This window comes from Enoplosus armatus, chromosome 22 (assembly GCF_043641665.1).
Source record: "Enoplosus armatus isolate fEnoArm2 chromosome 22, fEnoArm2.hap1, whole genome shotgun sequence".
NCBI lineage: Eukaryota > Metazoa > Chordata > Actinopteri > Centrarchiformes > Enoplosidae > Enoplosus > Enoplosus armatus.
The window spans coordinates 16,669,053-16,683,542 of NC_092201.1; the positions used below are offsets into that span (position 1 = coordinate 16,669,053).

Genomic DNA, 14,490 nt, shown 5'->3' on the forward strand with positions numbered 1-14,490 from the left:
AGATTAAGCCACATCTGAAGAAGAGGGGCCTTTAATGTAATGTAATGTAAACAAGGGGCTGGCCCGGCAGCTCATTTGTGTGCCAGAGCATCCCTGTCCAAGAGATGTCCCATCCACAGTTACTCTGACTCTAGGCGGGGGGGGGGGCTTCGCTCTCAACCGCATTACTAAGGACAAGAATAGAAGCAGTCACCAGGTAATCCATTTAGTGGTCCTCTTATGGTTTGCCATTCCTTGCCCCCCCCCCCCCCCCCCCCCACACACACACACACACATCTCTCCTCTGTTGAATGACTGCCCCACGCGCAGTCGTACATTTGTGTGAGAGTGGGGAAAACACTTGTGTTCAATCCCCGCACGCACCGCCCTCGTTTAATATCATACATCCCATTTTTTTTGCGTTAGTGTGTGTGTGATTGGACCAGGGGTGTTGATTGGCAGCCCCGCGGCGCTTTCTGACTGGGACAGAGAAACGCACAGATCCGCCCAGGCCTCCCGGTGACGTCACGAAAGGACAAATCGATTTACCGCGAGGTCATTCGGCCTCTCCGAGCAGCCGGTTGCAGCAGAGCGGAGGCGCCATCTTAAGAAACTGAAAGAGTGAGTGCAATTGTTGATTTAAAACAGAGCATGTGGGACATTACATCGCTGGTTATTCATGAAGGGCGCATTTCAGCGGAAATGTGACTTCTGTTAGCCTGTTTTTTTTGGTTTATGCGACTTCTACCGCTCCTGTAAATAGACCTTCCACCTTGGATCGGTCAAGTTAGCTTAGCACGTAGCATAGCATTTTAGCATCAGCTAGAAGTGAACAAGGGAAATGCTACGCGAATATGTAGACGGGGCAGTATGGGATTTTGAGATGAGGTGTTACAATTGGTTACCGACTGTCCGGTAACTTGTAACGTTAACTCGTTACGTGATTATTCGTGTAGCTCAGTATTAAGTTAGCTATGGGTTCATTCAGTGAGCTTAGCATTTCCTTTTCACGGTCATTCAGACGTCAAACTAAGCTAACCAGCACGTGACATGGCATCCCTCAGTTCAGGTGTCAGAGTGTGTGTGTGTGTGAGTGAGTCGGTGGATGTGAAGTGTGTTACCAGTCGCCACTGCTACTTGGCTCGCGCTAACGTGACGTTAACGCGCAGCTAACTTGTTGCTCATTGCTGCGCAGCTCCGCCAGCAGACAGGACACCACCATGTACCCGACCGCTTTGACGCAGCTGGCCCGGGCCAACCCGTTCAGCGCTCCCCTGTTCTCCCTCCAGAAAGTGGACGAACCCCGACAGAGCCCTCACGGACAGAGGACCCGCAGACTGGCGGCAGCCGCCACCGCAGAAGGTAACCCCTGCGCAGAGCCTGCGCAGGCTGGCTAAACGACTAGCGTTAGCTGCATTAGCTTAGCCGGACAAGTTTGCCCGGTTGTGGTCAACTTCACTGCGTATTTCAGCACGGATACTTTCGTCATTTAAGTACAATTGCCTGTGCTGTTGTTCGTTGTCCTTAAGCGCATCTTATATTTATTAATGATACGGGATATGGTTTTTGAGGCAGTTAGCCGCTAACGTTAGGCCTTTGCTGCCTACAAGCTGCCTGTGGAGGACAAGGAAGGACAAAGTCGTATCTCGCCTCGTCACTGCAGCACACTATTTGGCTCGTTGCACCCTTCAAATGGTGGTTTTAATATGAATGAAACTGGGTTTTTTTTAGTGGAGAATCAGTAATTAAGTTACATAATGGCAAACAAGTCTAGACATGCATGTGATTCCTGACTTATGAGCTGTCCAGGGGTTTTCTAGAACAAAGTGTCCTAGCATGAAATATTTATAACGGGTAGTAAAAGCGGTACCCCAGATTACTTGGACACCAAACGACAACAAGTGTCTAGTGTCAGATAAGTCCTCAATGCCCAGCTGATCCCAGCCACAAGTCTTGAACTTATTCACCTCCACTTTCTCAAGGCAGACAGCCTTGGCCAACCGTTTATTTGAGAAGTGCTGAAACAAAAAGTTTGGCTTTGTTCTAACAGCACAGCTAGCTCCATAACAGTGATACTTTTTTTTTAATGGTGTTTGTAACTTGGGAGGGAGCAAAGGGATATTACATGGCTTTGTTTTCAGACTAAACAGTTGCTAGCAGGCAAGTTGTGCGTAAGTCCGCTTGTCTTCCTAGTACAGCTTTTGGAAAATCTAGCTCGATTTCTTTGAAGGCGAAGACTCGCAGAAAGTTTCCTCTTTTTCTGAGCTCAGAGATGCCCTGTTCTCAAAGTCTCGCCTGTGTTTCTTCAGAGGGAGACAGTTGTGAGTTCGGATCGCAGAAGTATTTGGTCCTGTGCGGCTTTGGTGGGATTCTGAGCTGTGGCACCACGCACACAGCCGTCGTTCCCCTCGATCTGGTCAAATGCAGAATGCAGGTCTGTCTCCGTGGCGTGGTGCCTTATTTTTTTTGTTTTTTTTAACGTCACAACTCATCCACCCGTAACTGTTTGGTGTTTTTTTTTTTTTGATTGTTAAAATGCACCAATTTGCATGGGAGAAATGACGTCAGCCCCCGTTGTGAAGTTATTGTCGTCGTCATTGTGTATCGATTCCCATGATTCTAATGTGTTGGAGTGATCATAACATGGCTGCATGATTCTGCATCGGTGTTCCTACATGTTCAATGATTCCTACCCGCCTCGCCACCCCCACTCGGTCTACCGTAGAGGACTCCTGTAGGTGAAGGTCAGGAGAGTCAGACCTGAGGCAGAAAATGTCTCGAATGTTGACTGAGCTATTCGACACCGTCAGGTGTTTCTGCCTGTGAGGACTGTCTTAATGTATAGATGACCTAATAAGATATACAACGCATTAATGCTGACATTATCAGACAGCAGTTGATTGTACTTTAACCTTGTACTTGTACAATTGATAAAAGATTATGATGATGATGTGGTAAAATGGAACGAAAATATGCATTTATTGCTGGTAATTTCTTATCTCATAAGTTGATTCCTCAATACATTTTAATCACAAAATTTGATCGTGATTGATTTGTAGGTGATGTCTTGCATTTTTTGCCTGTTAACTACGAAGCACTTCAACTTGTGCAACTGTCAGAAAATGTTCAAATCATACCACAGATTTTTAGAGTGATTTTGACCTTCTAGACAACCATTGGTGGCTTAACTACATTATAAAACACAAATTAGCCATCTGTAGCAAGTTTCAAGTTGACTTGCATAGTTTACTGAGATGAATTTGAAACAATGGTTGCGCTTAAGGCAGGAAACAAATCTAAAAACCTGCGGTATGCTTTGGAAAAGTGAGCAGTAATTTTAATGGTTTTTGTAGCGAAAGGCCTAACTTGCGAGACACCACTTGAAACTTCGTACTGAAATCACATATTCAATTATTTTTAGCAACCTTTTGGTGTGTGATCCTAATAAATGGTTGCATGTTCCATCTATAATGGAAGAGTCGTGGCGCCGAATTCAAGCTGTCCACAGACAGCATATGGGAGGGGGGGGGGGGGGGGGGCACTCCCAAGAAAGGTTGGGGTCGTTTTCCCTTCTGTGGCGACGACTCTTCCATTATGTGGCTCTGGTTTGGTGTTGATTTTTTTATGTCATGTGTTGCATGTGACCCTGCATGTTGCATGTATGTTGTGTGTCCCCCTCCCTTTCTACCACAGAGGATGTCAGCTGCGAGTTTGGCTCCTCAAAGTACTATGCCCTGTGTGGGTTTGGGGGTATCCTGAGCTGCGGCCTCACACACACAGCAGTGGTGCCCCTCGACCTTGTCAAGTGCCGTCTGCAGGTTTGTATGGAAGCTGAACCTCCACAGTAGCCAGCAGCTCCTCCACCCTCTCGGGCCCCATGGCTTTCAAAGTGCTATGTAAGAGAATCCCTATTGACTGATTGTGTACAAAACCTGTACATGTTTCTGTAGCCTTCCCTTGAATTAATTTGCCTCCATGGTGTGTTTTGTTTTTACGTGTTGCCTTTTTTTGTTTTTCACATTTCACATTTTCCTATTAAATGGCTTAAATTGGAAACTTCTGGAGTTGTTTGGAACGTGTGCACCAGCGCTTTTTATACTGCACTGAATTTTTACAGTTTAACATTTTCCGCACGGGATTCTCTTATCCGGCACTTTGTAGCCATGGCTCAATTTGTAAGTCGTCTCAACATGTTGCCCATTAGGGTGATGGAGTTTTGACATTTTAAAATGTGTTCAGCTAATAGTTTTAAAATGCTATTTTTTTCAGTCTAGAAAATGGGGCCTTCCGGTCAAGTATGTTTTTACAGTCAGGTTTGGCAAAACACATACAAGAAAAACACTAGTTTTAGTAGTTATATATTATATATTGGCCCGTACTTAAGATTAGTCATCCTGTAAGCCCATAAGAAATCTGCACGAAACACCACATCCCAGAGCTGCCAATGATTTGTTGACGTCCCTCCTCACAGTGTCACTTCTCCTCCCCACAGGTAGACCCAGATAAATACAAGAGCATCGGCAATGGCTTCTCAGTGACAGTGAGGGAAGATGGCGTCAGAGGCCTGGCGAAGGGCTGGGCCCCCACCTTCATCGGCTACTCCATGCAGGGATTGTGCAAGTTTGGCTTCTACGAAGTGTTCAAGATCTTCTACAGTGACTTGCTGGGAGAGGTGAGGCCGGACCCACACACACTCGTCGACACGCAGCTCCGCTTCTGACAGAAGATGCATGTTTGTTCTTGTTTGCTAGACTTGGCATCTGCTTTTCTTTTTTCGGCAATGAGTGATGTTCGGGTAAACGAGGGGGATTAAATTGTCTCAACGCACGGCTGACATTGTTTTATTTTGTGGTTGTGCATCTGTGGATGCATCTAGCGTTGGTTACATGTCTGTACCGGCCGTAGCTTGACTAAAGATGGACATTGTGACTAGTTGCTCCTTGCTAATGGGCCCATGTGGCCCTTTTTTGGGGGGGGGGAGGAGCGTGTGGAAGTGTACACGCTTGTGCTCTAGATCAGCTGTCTAGTTTACGCTCGCTTGACATGCAGAAAAAGATGGATGCATGAATTTAAGAGCAGGGAATTTGCGTCCTAACATTCAAGTTGTTGTCCAAACTGAAGCTGGTAGCGTTGCTTTGGCCATTTGATAACAATGGAGTCACCTGATCCAGAGTGGCAAGTTGACTCGTCCCACGAGTCTCCAGGTGCGGACCCCAGTGTCTTAAAACTGTTCTTGGTAAATCAGGGTTGTCAGGTTGTATATGATGTGGAGTGTCCCTGGTTTTATTTTCTTCCTGCGTGTGCGTCGCCTAATTTGTTGCGCTGTTTCCACCAACAGGAGAACACCTACCTGTGGAGGACATCGCTGTACCTGGCTGCCTCAGCCAGCGCGGAGTTCTTTGCCGACATCGCCCTGGCTCCCATGGAGGCTGTCAAAGTTCGTATCCAGACCCAGCCGGGTTATGCCAACACCCTCAGAGAGTGTGTCCCCAAGATGTTCGCAGAGGAGGGTCTCTGGGCGTAAGTGGCTGCTAGGTTGTAGGAACGGCTGCATGAGTGATGTGAATAATTGATCCGTTTTGTTTTTTTTGAAAATTCCTGGTGACAACACGCTCCTTAGATCCACCTCTGGAGGGCGCTGTGCTCCAAGCAGAGCCCCTCAGCAGCTTTTGCTGGCTGTACAGTTGGAGGTGCTTGAGTCATTGGCGTGTGAGAACAGTCTACCTGTCCCCCCAGCCCACCCGTAACACTGGCAACCCCTGTCCTCCACAGACAGGGGAGCTTCCCAGTGCTGCAAGCCTGGGGGGATGGACACACTTCACGTAGTTAGCGCACAGAGCTGGACCAGGCAGGCCTTTTTGTGATCTCACCTCTCCTCTTCCCTTCCTCAACTCCAGCTTCTACAAGGGCGTCGTGCCCCTGTGGATGAGGCAGATCCCCTACACCATGATGAAGTTCTCCTGCTTCGAGCGCACCGTGGAGCTGCTCTACAAGTACGCCGTTCCGAAGCCCCGCAGCGAATGCAGCAAACCCGAGCAGCTGGTGGTCACCTTCGTGGCCGGTTACATCGGTGAGTAACGGAACGCCGTCCAGCATTCTTTTGTGAAACTTTTCTCAACACAAACCTTTGTTTTTAATCAAGAAGGGTATTAAATGTGTCTGTGTACACGGCAAAGTTACTGCAGCTGATTGCAGGTTCCGGTGTTCTGATGTGGCGTCTGTTTGCTCTCTGTGTGCAGCTGGTGTGTTCTGTGCCATCGTGTCCCACCCCGCTGACTCTGTGGTGTCCGTGCTGAACAAGGAGAGGGGCAGCACCGCTGTCCAGGTCCTCAAGAAACTGGGACCCAAAGGTCTGTATCGACACAAAGTCCGCAGTCCCTTGAACAGTAGCATCAGTGGAACATGTGGTTTCGATCAACACGCTCCTTAGATCCACCTCTGGAGGGCGCTGTGCTCCGAGCAGAGCCCCTCAGCAGCTTTTGCTGGCTGTACAGTTGGAGGTGCTTGAGTCATTGGCGTGTGAGAACAGTCTACCTGTCCCCCCAGCCCACCCGCAACACTGGCAACCCCCGTCATCCACAGACGGGGGAGCTTCCCAGTGCTGCAAGCCTGGGGGGACGGACAAGTAGCATGTTGTACTGGGTGGTTGTGCCACAACATACAAACAACACTAAAAAATAACTTATAGTTGGTGCTCTGAGCCACTGAGATGACTGTGTAAGGTGTCTGATGTTCTCTCTGTGTGTGTGTGTGTGTGTGTCTCTCCTGTTCAGGTGTGTGGAAGGGTCTGGTCGCCCGTATCATCATGATCGGTACTCTGACCGCCCTGCAGTGGTTCATCTACGACTCTGTCAAGGTCTACTTCCGCCTGCCCCGCCCCCCTCCCCCTGAGATGCCCGAGTCCCTGAAGAAGAAGCTCGGCCTCACAGAGTAAAGCCCCCCTCTTCCCTCCACCCCTCCACTGAGCCGCAGTCTCCAGCCGACACATCTGAACTCCCAAACATCCACAGCGTACACAGCAGTTTTCTATATTTATGTCCTCGGCTCCTGCTGCTCTGCGCAGAGCACAGGGCTGCTACTAATGTATATTACACAGAAAAAAAAAAAAGAACTAGCAAGGCGAGAACGTCGAACTGTCACTCTTGGCTGAAGAGTCGGGACAGAAAATATTCCTCTAGAAATACCTGTCTGGTTTTATCGATTCCTGTCATTAGAAAATTGTTGAAATTCTAATTAAAGAATTTAATTCCCTGGAAAACAGTCTGTTCTCTTTGACTTTTCTTTCCTTCTTTCTTTTTTTTTTTTTAAAAGCTTTTACATTCATTTCATTCATTCAGAGTAAGTATCCAGGCAATGCAACCCGTACCATTACATGACTTCATTGTATGAAAGATGTTCACACTGTCAAATCTGTGTGGGGGCTCTTGGCTAATGGAAAGCACAACGAAGCTCACGTCATGAATCAATTGACTGTAAAAAAAAACAAAAAAAAACACGGGGGTTCCCTCTGACGTTATTTGGCGGTAAGTATCGGAAATTAATCACGAGTGGTGAAAACCGTGCTGCTGTTTTAAAGATGGCGGAGGCTGTATTGGAAACCGCCTACTACACTGTAGCAGTACGTACAGATTTGGCCAAAACGTAATAGCAATAGTAGCACGCAATATGTCAAAATTACCCGGATGTCGTACTGATTAGGGGGGTAAACAATCTTCAGCACGCGTCGAACCAGTCTACCTCGCATACTGTGTCCCATAATCCAAAGCGCTGGCGGCGGTTTGCCATTAACGTTACGTGTAAATTGAAAGTTTAACTCATTTCACCTCAGCAGTCGCCAAAATCTGTTTCTGGCGAAAAATAAGCGACCCAGTTACTGAAACCTCATATTAGATCTACAGGGCCTCATTTAGAAGTTTCGTGAGCATACCTGCGTGATCAGTACTTCCGGTTTTGGAAGGCGGAAGTAACAATCGCTAACAGCCAATGGCTGTCACAGTTTCCTCACGGAGTGCATTGAAGGTGCCCTGTGGAGTTGCGTTTACGTTCCGCGTCGCCCGCCAAATTGCACCGTGGGTCCTACAGGTCTAACCAACGTGTGGAGTGCGTTTCTTTCCTCATAAAACATTTGCGTTGCACTTCTTCGTCGCTTATGACAGTAAATGAGGAGTCTTTGGGCTGTTGGACAACAGAAGCAACTTGAAGGCGCCACTTTGGGCTCTGGGAAATTGCGATGAGCATTTTTGTTTTTGTTGACATTTTATAGAGGAAACCATTTAATCGTGACAATCAGCAGGTTAGTTGCAGCCCTAATTACAATGTCACATTATCAAAAGTAATGCAGACCTTGTTTGCTGTGCAGGACTTCCTGTCTTCACGGGTTCTTGCTTTCCACCACTAGAGGACGTGCTTACTCCACTGCTTTTTACTGTGTGGTGGACAGGCAACCTTTCATAGAGTATTCAGATCCTTTCCGTTGAGCAAAAGCAGCAATAATGCAAAACTAATCTGTTACAAGTGGAAGTCCTGCATTCTGTCAGTACAGTAAGAATATTTCAGTGTGTCTTTAATTGGTCCAAATGAGTGAAAGGAGAGAGAGGGAGGTACCAGACTAGGCAAACCCTCATTTAAAGGCCCCATGTCGTGCTAATTTCCAGCTCTATATTTTTATTCTGGGACTCCACTAGTGCAGCATTGCATGAGTCACACTTCAAAAAAAGTCCTTATGTATCTTCTCCTGGCCCTTTCTGCAGCCCCTCAGTCCCCCCCCCCCTCTGTCTGAAACTTCCAAACACAATAACTTAGCTCAGTGTGGCGACTGTACAGTTGTGACATCACAACCTTACAGGAAGTCCTGATGGTGCGTTTAAAGGCGCAGTGTCTGAACACAGGCTGTGCGCATTTCTCCGTGGACTGATTGATACCTTCCCAGTATTTATACAGCACCTAGATCTGCTGTATAATCACACAAGGACATGGAGATCTCACTTTCTACAGCATGGGACCTTCAAGATGAACCGGTCCGTCCCAAGTCTCTCTAAGTTTGGCTGAATTCCAGCCAGTATTTTCTATTTGCATGCATCCGCTGTACCTGCCAGTTAGTGTAGTGTATTATACCACCACCACCTCCTCGTGATGCTGGTAGTGTAGGAGCTCTGGGTAAAATTTAGTTGGGGAGAGGGCCATCATAAAAACCACACACGCCACATTTCAAACTGGGTTAGAGGCAGATAATGGGTGTGTGTGTGTGTGTGTGTGTAAAGCGTAATGTGTCACATGTGGAAAGAGGAAGGTGAGCAGATTCACCCGCTGCTGCACCGTGAGATCTGCAACATCTAATGGGCCCCCGGAGCCTGGCCGGGTTCACACCAATCCCACACACACACACACACACAGTCTGAAGTACATGCTGTCATTAGAATCCATTTGTTTACTTGTAAAATAGGCGGTTTGTACATCAGCAACAATGGCCCTGTCTTCTGTTGGGGGGGCATCTCAGTGTGCGAATAGGCACCTAACGGGGCTCGCTGACAGGGTAAGGTTGCAAGGGGTCATGGGAAATGGATTCCATTATTGTGGCGCCGTTTCATTGAATAAAACATCAACACCACGAGAGAGAGATATAAAAAGGTTTCCCAGAGCTATGATTTGCACATCTCCTCTTTCTTTTTTTTTTTTTTTTGGGGGGGGGGTGGTGTCATCACAGCAGTCGTTTCCACATTTAGTGGTAACCTGTAAATGCGTGAGATCCGGCGATATGCCCCCCACCCCCGTTAGCATTGTTGTGCTGCTGATGGCTCCAACAGGATCTGCGGCCCATCTCAGGGCTCCATCTCAGGGCTCCATCTCCAGCACGTCGGATGGAAACAGCTGCGGCCTCCGTCAGGGACAGCTTAGGCTTCAGGTCCAATACAAACTTGCATGTTTCCAGCGCACGGTGCCAAATCCAGGCGGAGCGGAGCGGCCCCCATGAACCTCTAAGCTGTAATGCTTCGCCAACAGGACTTTTTTTTTTTTTTTTTTGCTCGCTTCTGGTTTATTTTCTAAAGCAACCATTTCTATTTTGCAGGGTTGTTAGGGCCGTGATTTTGGTTTACAGAGGAAGCCTTTACTGCACTCAGATCATCTTCAGCCAGCGTGTGGACTCTGACGATACGCTTAGTTTTTCTTCTTGAGGGACTCTTATTATTAGGTCGAGGTGATTGTGTTTGTTCTTTCTGTTGAAAAGAGGATAGCCTGACTTTTGTGGGACAGGTTCGGGAGGGTCTTTCAACTTTTTTTTTAAATCTTATTTAACCCATTTGCACCCAAAGACTATGTTCAGTATGGTCCCGGAAACTCCGGGTGAGTTTCGCTGCAGAGCACCTTTCAAAGGGCTTCACACAGGGAATAAAAGAACATTTAAAATGAGAAATGAAAAAGACAGAGTTAAAATGCAGTGACAAAATCCTGAACTTTAGAAAAAAAAGAAAAAAGAAGAGTGCCCCTGGATCCCCCTGCAAGGGCTTCGTTTTCCCCCTGCAAATGGATCAAATTACCAAATCCTACTGACATGCGGTGAACCTGGGTCTTTTGGGGGCTCCGAGGCAATTTTCCTCTTTGCCCAGTTGGCAATCCAGTCTTGTCAAAGGAGCCTTGGTTTTGATATTTGCACGGCACTTGGACTGGAGGCAATACTTGACAAGTTCATGAGGGGAAATGAGTGACCTTGGAAGTGTCCACAGGGAGCTGGATGCCTCCTGTTGCTGTCGGGCTCTCACAGGGAGGGAGGGAAAGAGTCAAACGCTGACTCCACCTGCTCCACAGAGAACACAGACTGGGGGAGGAGGGGGGGGGTGGGGGCAGAGGAGATGGCGTCGGCGCATGCGCAAAAACGCAGTCATCCGCGTGCATTCATGCATCTCGCCATTGTCCTTCCAGCCCCCCCTGTTTGCTGAGTTTCGGAGGTCACTCTCAAATAGGTGCCAGTGTTCCTGGTTGGTCACATGAGTGTGTGTGTGTGTGTGTGGGGGGTTGGCTTGGCTGGCCGTGAGGAATTTGTGCAGTGGGAGGAATCCACTCCACAGCAGGCCTGGAAAGTCTCTGCGAACAAGGGGTAGGGGTGGGGGGCGGCTCACTGGAAAAAGTCAGCTGGACTACAGGCTGATCAGGGCTCACCGCAAGGACAAGCTCGTAGTAGATCCATGTTACATCTGTCACCGCATGCAGCCAGAGATCTGTGAAGCAACCAGTGCTTTGTTATTTTTATTCAGTGTCGGTACAAAATGGTGGTGGTGGTGGTGATGGGGGGGGGGGGGGGGTTCAGGGAGTTATGAAACAACAGCTGAATGTGCCAAGGGTAGGGTTTGCGAAGCACTGAATCACAATCAACAGTTTCATCTCGGTAGCAGTGCTCAATGTCAACGCCACATGCTAGAACAAGGTTGGAGGGGGGGGGGTGTACATTCCAGTCTAACAGAGATATCATTATCAACATCAATATATATATATATATATATGTGTGTTGTAACGGCGACGCAATGAGCTAAAAGACGCTAAAAATGCTCCGCAGAGCAGGCGGGACGCCGGGGAGATATTAAACATTTGTTTTAGGTGAGCTTTGATTGACAGGTGTCTCAGCCTATCCAACTCAGCCGCCTCTTTCTCATCTTTTGCCTCGGGCAACTGGCCCCCAGGAACCGAGTGTGCGTCGACTGGTTTGTTTTAATACGCTAAAAAAATGGGGGTACCTCCACAATAAAGGTAGCCTTTGTAGAGGGTTTATAAGCCATAACGAGTGGTTCATTAATGGTTAATAAATCATTTGCTTATGGTTTATAGGTCCGTTAGACACCATTAATGAGGACAACTTTTAGGTTGCCAGGTTGTGGAAAATCCCACTTACACCTCGGAAAAGGGGCTGCAGGGGGTCAAGTCAAGTCAGTTTTATATATATCTATATATGTAGATATATATTCCAATATCACAGATCACAGGTAAAACTCCCCTTGAAAAATGGAAAAAAAGCTCCGGAAGAGCAGCAGAATAGTCCAACATAGTAGGACATTAACCCCCTCTCCACCGTGGAGACCTGGAAGAGGAACAGACTACACTTCAAATCTAGGTTCTAAGACCTTCGTTGCGCGAGTGTTGGTGCTTGCATGTGAGCATATTCAAGCGAATGTGTTTCGTCAAACAGCAGCCAATCTGGGGCCCACATGGTGGCATATACCAGCAAATAGAAAAAAAACGCTGTACACACTTAACAGGGGGCCCAGCGTTGAACTCAAAGCTCCGGGTTTCAAAATAAAACGCCCCCCTCAGGAATGTGACAGATGCTACATGCAGGTTATTGTGGGTCATTGTTCCGCCTGACCCCGTTGGCCCCTAAACTTTATCCCCGGCTGATAAAAAGCACGATTGGCGCTTTTGTCCACATGCTGCTTTTATGATTGGGGGGGGGGGGGGGGGGGGGGGCGTGGCTGACCTTGCCCCCGGCGTCGGGAAAGTGTAAACACTGGCACGCACAGTCCGTTTCACTTCACCATATTTACAGTAACAACGGCTTGTTGTGCTCAACAACTCACCTCTCATTATGAAACCCTGACCTGTACGTGACACCCAGCCAGTCACACTGTGTACATTCACGCTGCTGGTGACCTTGCTGGTGAAGTGCACAGAGGAGGTCACGGGGTGGGGGGGGGTGGGGGGGGCAAATTAAAGCAAATAAAAACTCCAGTATGTGTGTTTAAGATAGTTTCATAATCTATAAAGGGTAACAAAGCTGTTATGGGTCAACACCAGCAACATGTGGCGGGCGATCCAGACCCCCACCCCCCCTCCATCATGTGTGAGGTCACGCCCGCCAGATGAGCTGAACACCTTTTCATGCTCGCTCCGACCTCCTCTCAACAAAGAGTCACCATCGTCCCTGTAGTCCAGTAGCACTCACCTCCACTCTGATGAGGTGCTTTGAGGACCTGGTTCTCCAGCACACCAAACATCAGCATCCCTCGGCTAACCCGGACCCTCACCAGCTTGCATTCGGGGTCGACAGATTCCACAGAGGACGCCCATCGCAGTCTTCACACCGCGAAAAGAGCAACTCCTGCATCGGAGCGCTGTTGGCGTAATACACTCTGGATATTCTGTTGTCTGGTGGATATTGGACTCAAGCAGACCCCCCACACAGTTCTGATTATCCACTCTAGGGCTCAACACCGGAGACCCCCCCCCCCAAAGGGCTGTGTGCCCAGCCCCCCCCTCCTGTTCGCGTCCATTTGCATGGTTCCTGTCATGGGCGCCACCCACACCCTCCACGCTGGTGTAGAAAGCTCTGAAATGGCCGTATTTCTTAAGGAAACTTAAAAAGGCAAAATTACAGAGGAGCAATTGAAAGCATCCTGACTGGAAACATTACAGACTGGCGTTGGTCGTGCACCCCCCCCCCCCCCCCCCCCCCCTGGCCGCAGCCTGTTCACGCTGCCGCCTTCTGGCAAACCTTACACTGACATTGCATATCACTGTACATACTTATCTAGGCTTATGCATGTATAGGTATGTATATGTATATAAGTAGCATGTAATGCGATGTAATTGCGCAGTCCAATGTAAGCGGGTGAAGTATAGAGCTGGAATCCGGAACTAGCTTAGCATAAAGCTAGCCTGGGTCTCTCCAAGGTTTAAAAAAAAAGAAAAAAAACAGGAGTTCTGCAGTGGAACTATTTCTTGGCAAACAACAGCTGTGTTACAGCTTCCTGAACACCCCCCCCCCGCCCCATCTACATTGAGGAAACACTCCAGTTGCCCCCAGTGTGACCCTGCAGCTGTGCATTCTTTTTCCCATCCAAGTTACTTCAGTCAATCTTTGTTAAGCTGAAGCCTCCTTTTCTTCTTTTTTTTTTGTTGTTGCATGTTTTCACTGGACCAAGCTGAACCCGGCCCTCCATCTTCATGCACCCGGAAGTTAGTGACCAAGGCCAAGGTTAGGCCGGATATCAGGGCCGACAATTTGTAAACTTGGACTTGGACAGATCAGCTCAGACAGGAGCCCTGTGTGTGACCTGTTTTTAGATAATATTCCGCCCCCCCCCCCCCCCCCCCCGCCTTCTATATTGGTCTTCACCTTTTTTAAATGACTGAGAGATACCTGTGCAAAATAACGTCACTCTAAATGAACTCAAACGGAGACTTAGACTTGAATATTGGCATCCGTGCTGGCTGGCAGCCGCAATATTATGTCTTTTGTCGTGGGTTTTTTTTTGTTTTTTTTTTCCCAAGAAGCCTTGCTCTCTCTCTCAGCGATAAAGCAGTCTGTGTGTTCATCAGTGAAACAAACACCAAGACTGTTTATACAGAATACTGTGAGAAACGTGTGGAACTGTCGAGGAGGAGGTTTGCATGTCAGAGATAAAAGAGGGACGGGCAGGCAGCGATAAAGAAAGAGAGAGTGCTTCACGGGGGGTTGGGGGTAGGTTGGGGGGGGGGGGTGCTTTGTGTTATGTAACAGCCTGTTAGCCCTGCCCTCTTCCACTG

The 14,490-nt window shown here is 48.2% G+C and overlaps 1 protein-coding gene and 2 non-coding genes across 4 annotated transcripts; all 3 read left to right on the forward strand.

The window, feature by feature from the left end:
- Positions 1-544: 544 nt before the first annotated feature.
- On the forward strand, positions 545-7,237 carry slc25a3a (solute carrier family 25 member 3a). Of its 2 annotated transcripts, none has more exons than XM_070929090.1 (8): positions 545-600; positions 1,175-1,341; positions 2,289-2,413; positions 4,472-4,651; positions 5,318-5,499; positions 5,877-6,049; positions 6,219-6,329; positions 6,753-7,237. In XM_070929090.1, exons 2-8 carry the CDS (start codon positions 1,200-1,202, stop codon positions 6,911-6,913), a joined length of 1,074 nt encoding a protein of 357 aa, XP_070785191.1. In that variant the 5' UTR covers positions 545-600; positions 1,175-1,199; the 3' UTR covers positions 6,914-7,237. The 2 variants fall into 2 exon arrangements, with proteins under 2 accessions (XP_070785191.1, XP_070785190.1); XM_070929089.1 differs by lacking the exon at positions 2,289-2,413 and adding an exon at positions 3,673-3,797.
- Positions 5,586-5,795, forward strand: LOC139305439 (small nucleolar RNA SNORA53). Its single transcript, XR_011599278.1, has one exon. It is a non-coding gene; the product is annotated as a small nucleolar RNA SNORA53 (small nucleolar RNA).
- On the forward strand, positions 6,396-6,605 carry LOC139305437 (small nucleolar RNA SNORA53). The gene has a single exon (XR_011599277.1). It is a non-coding gene; the product is annotated as a small nucleolar RNA SNORA53 (small nucleolar RNA).
- Positions 7,238-14,490: the final 7,253 nt, after the last annotated feature.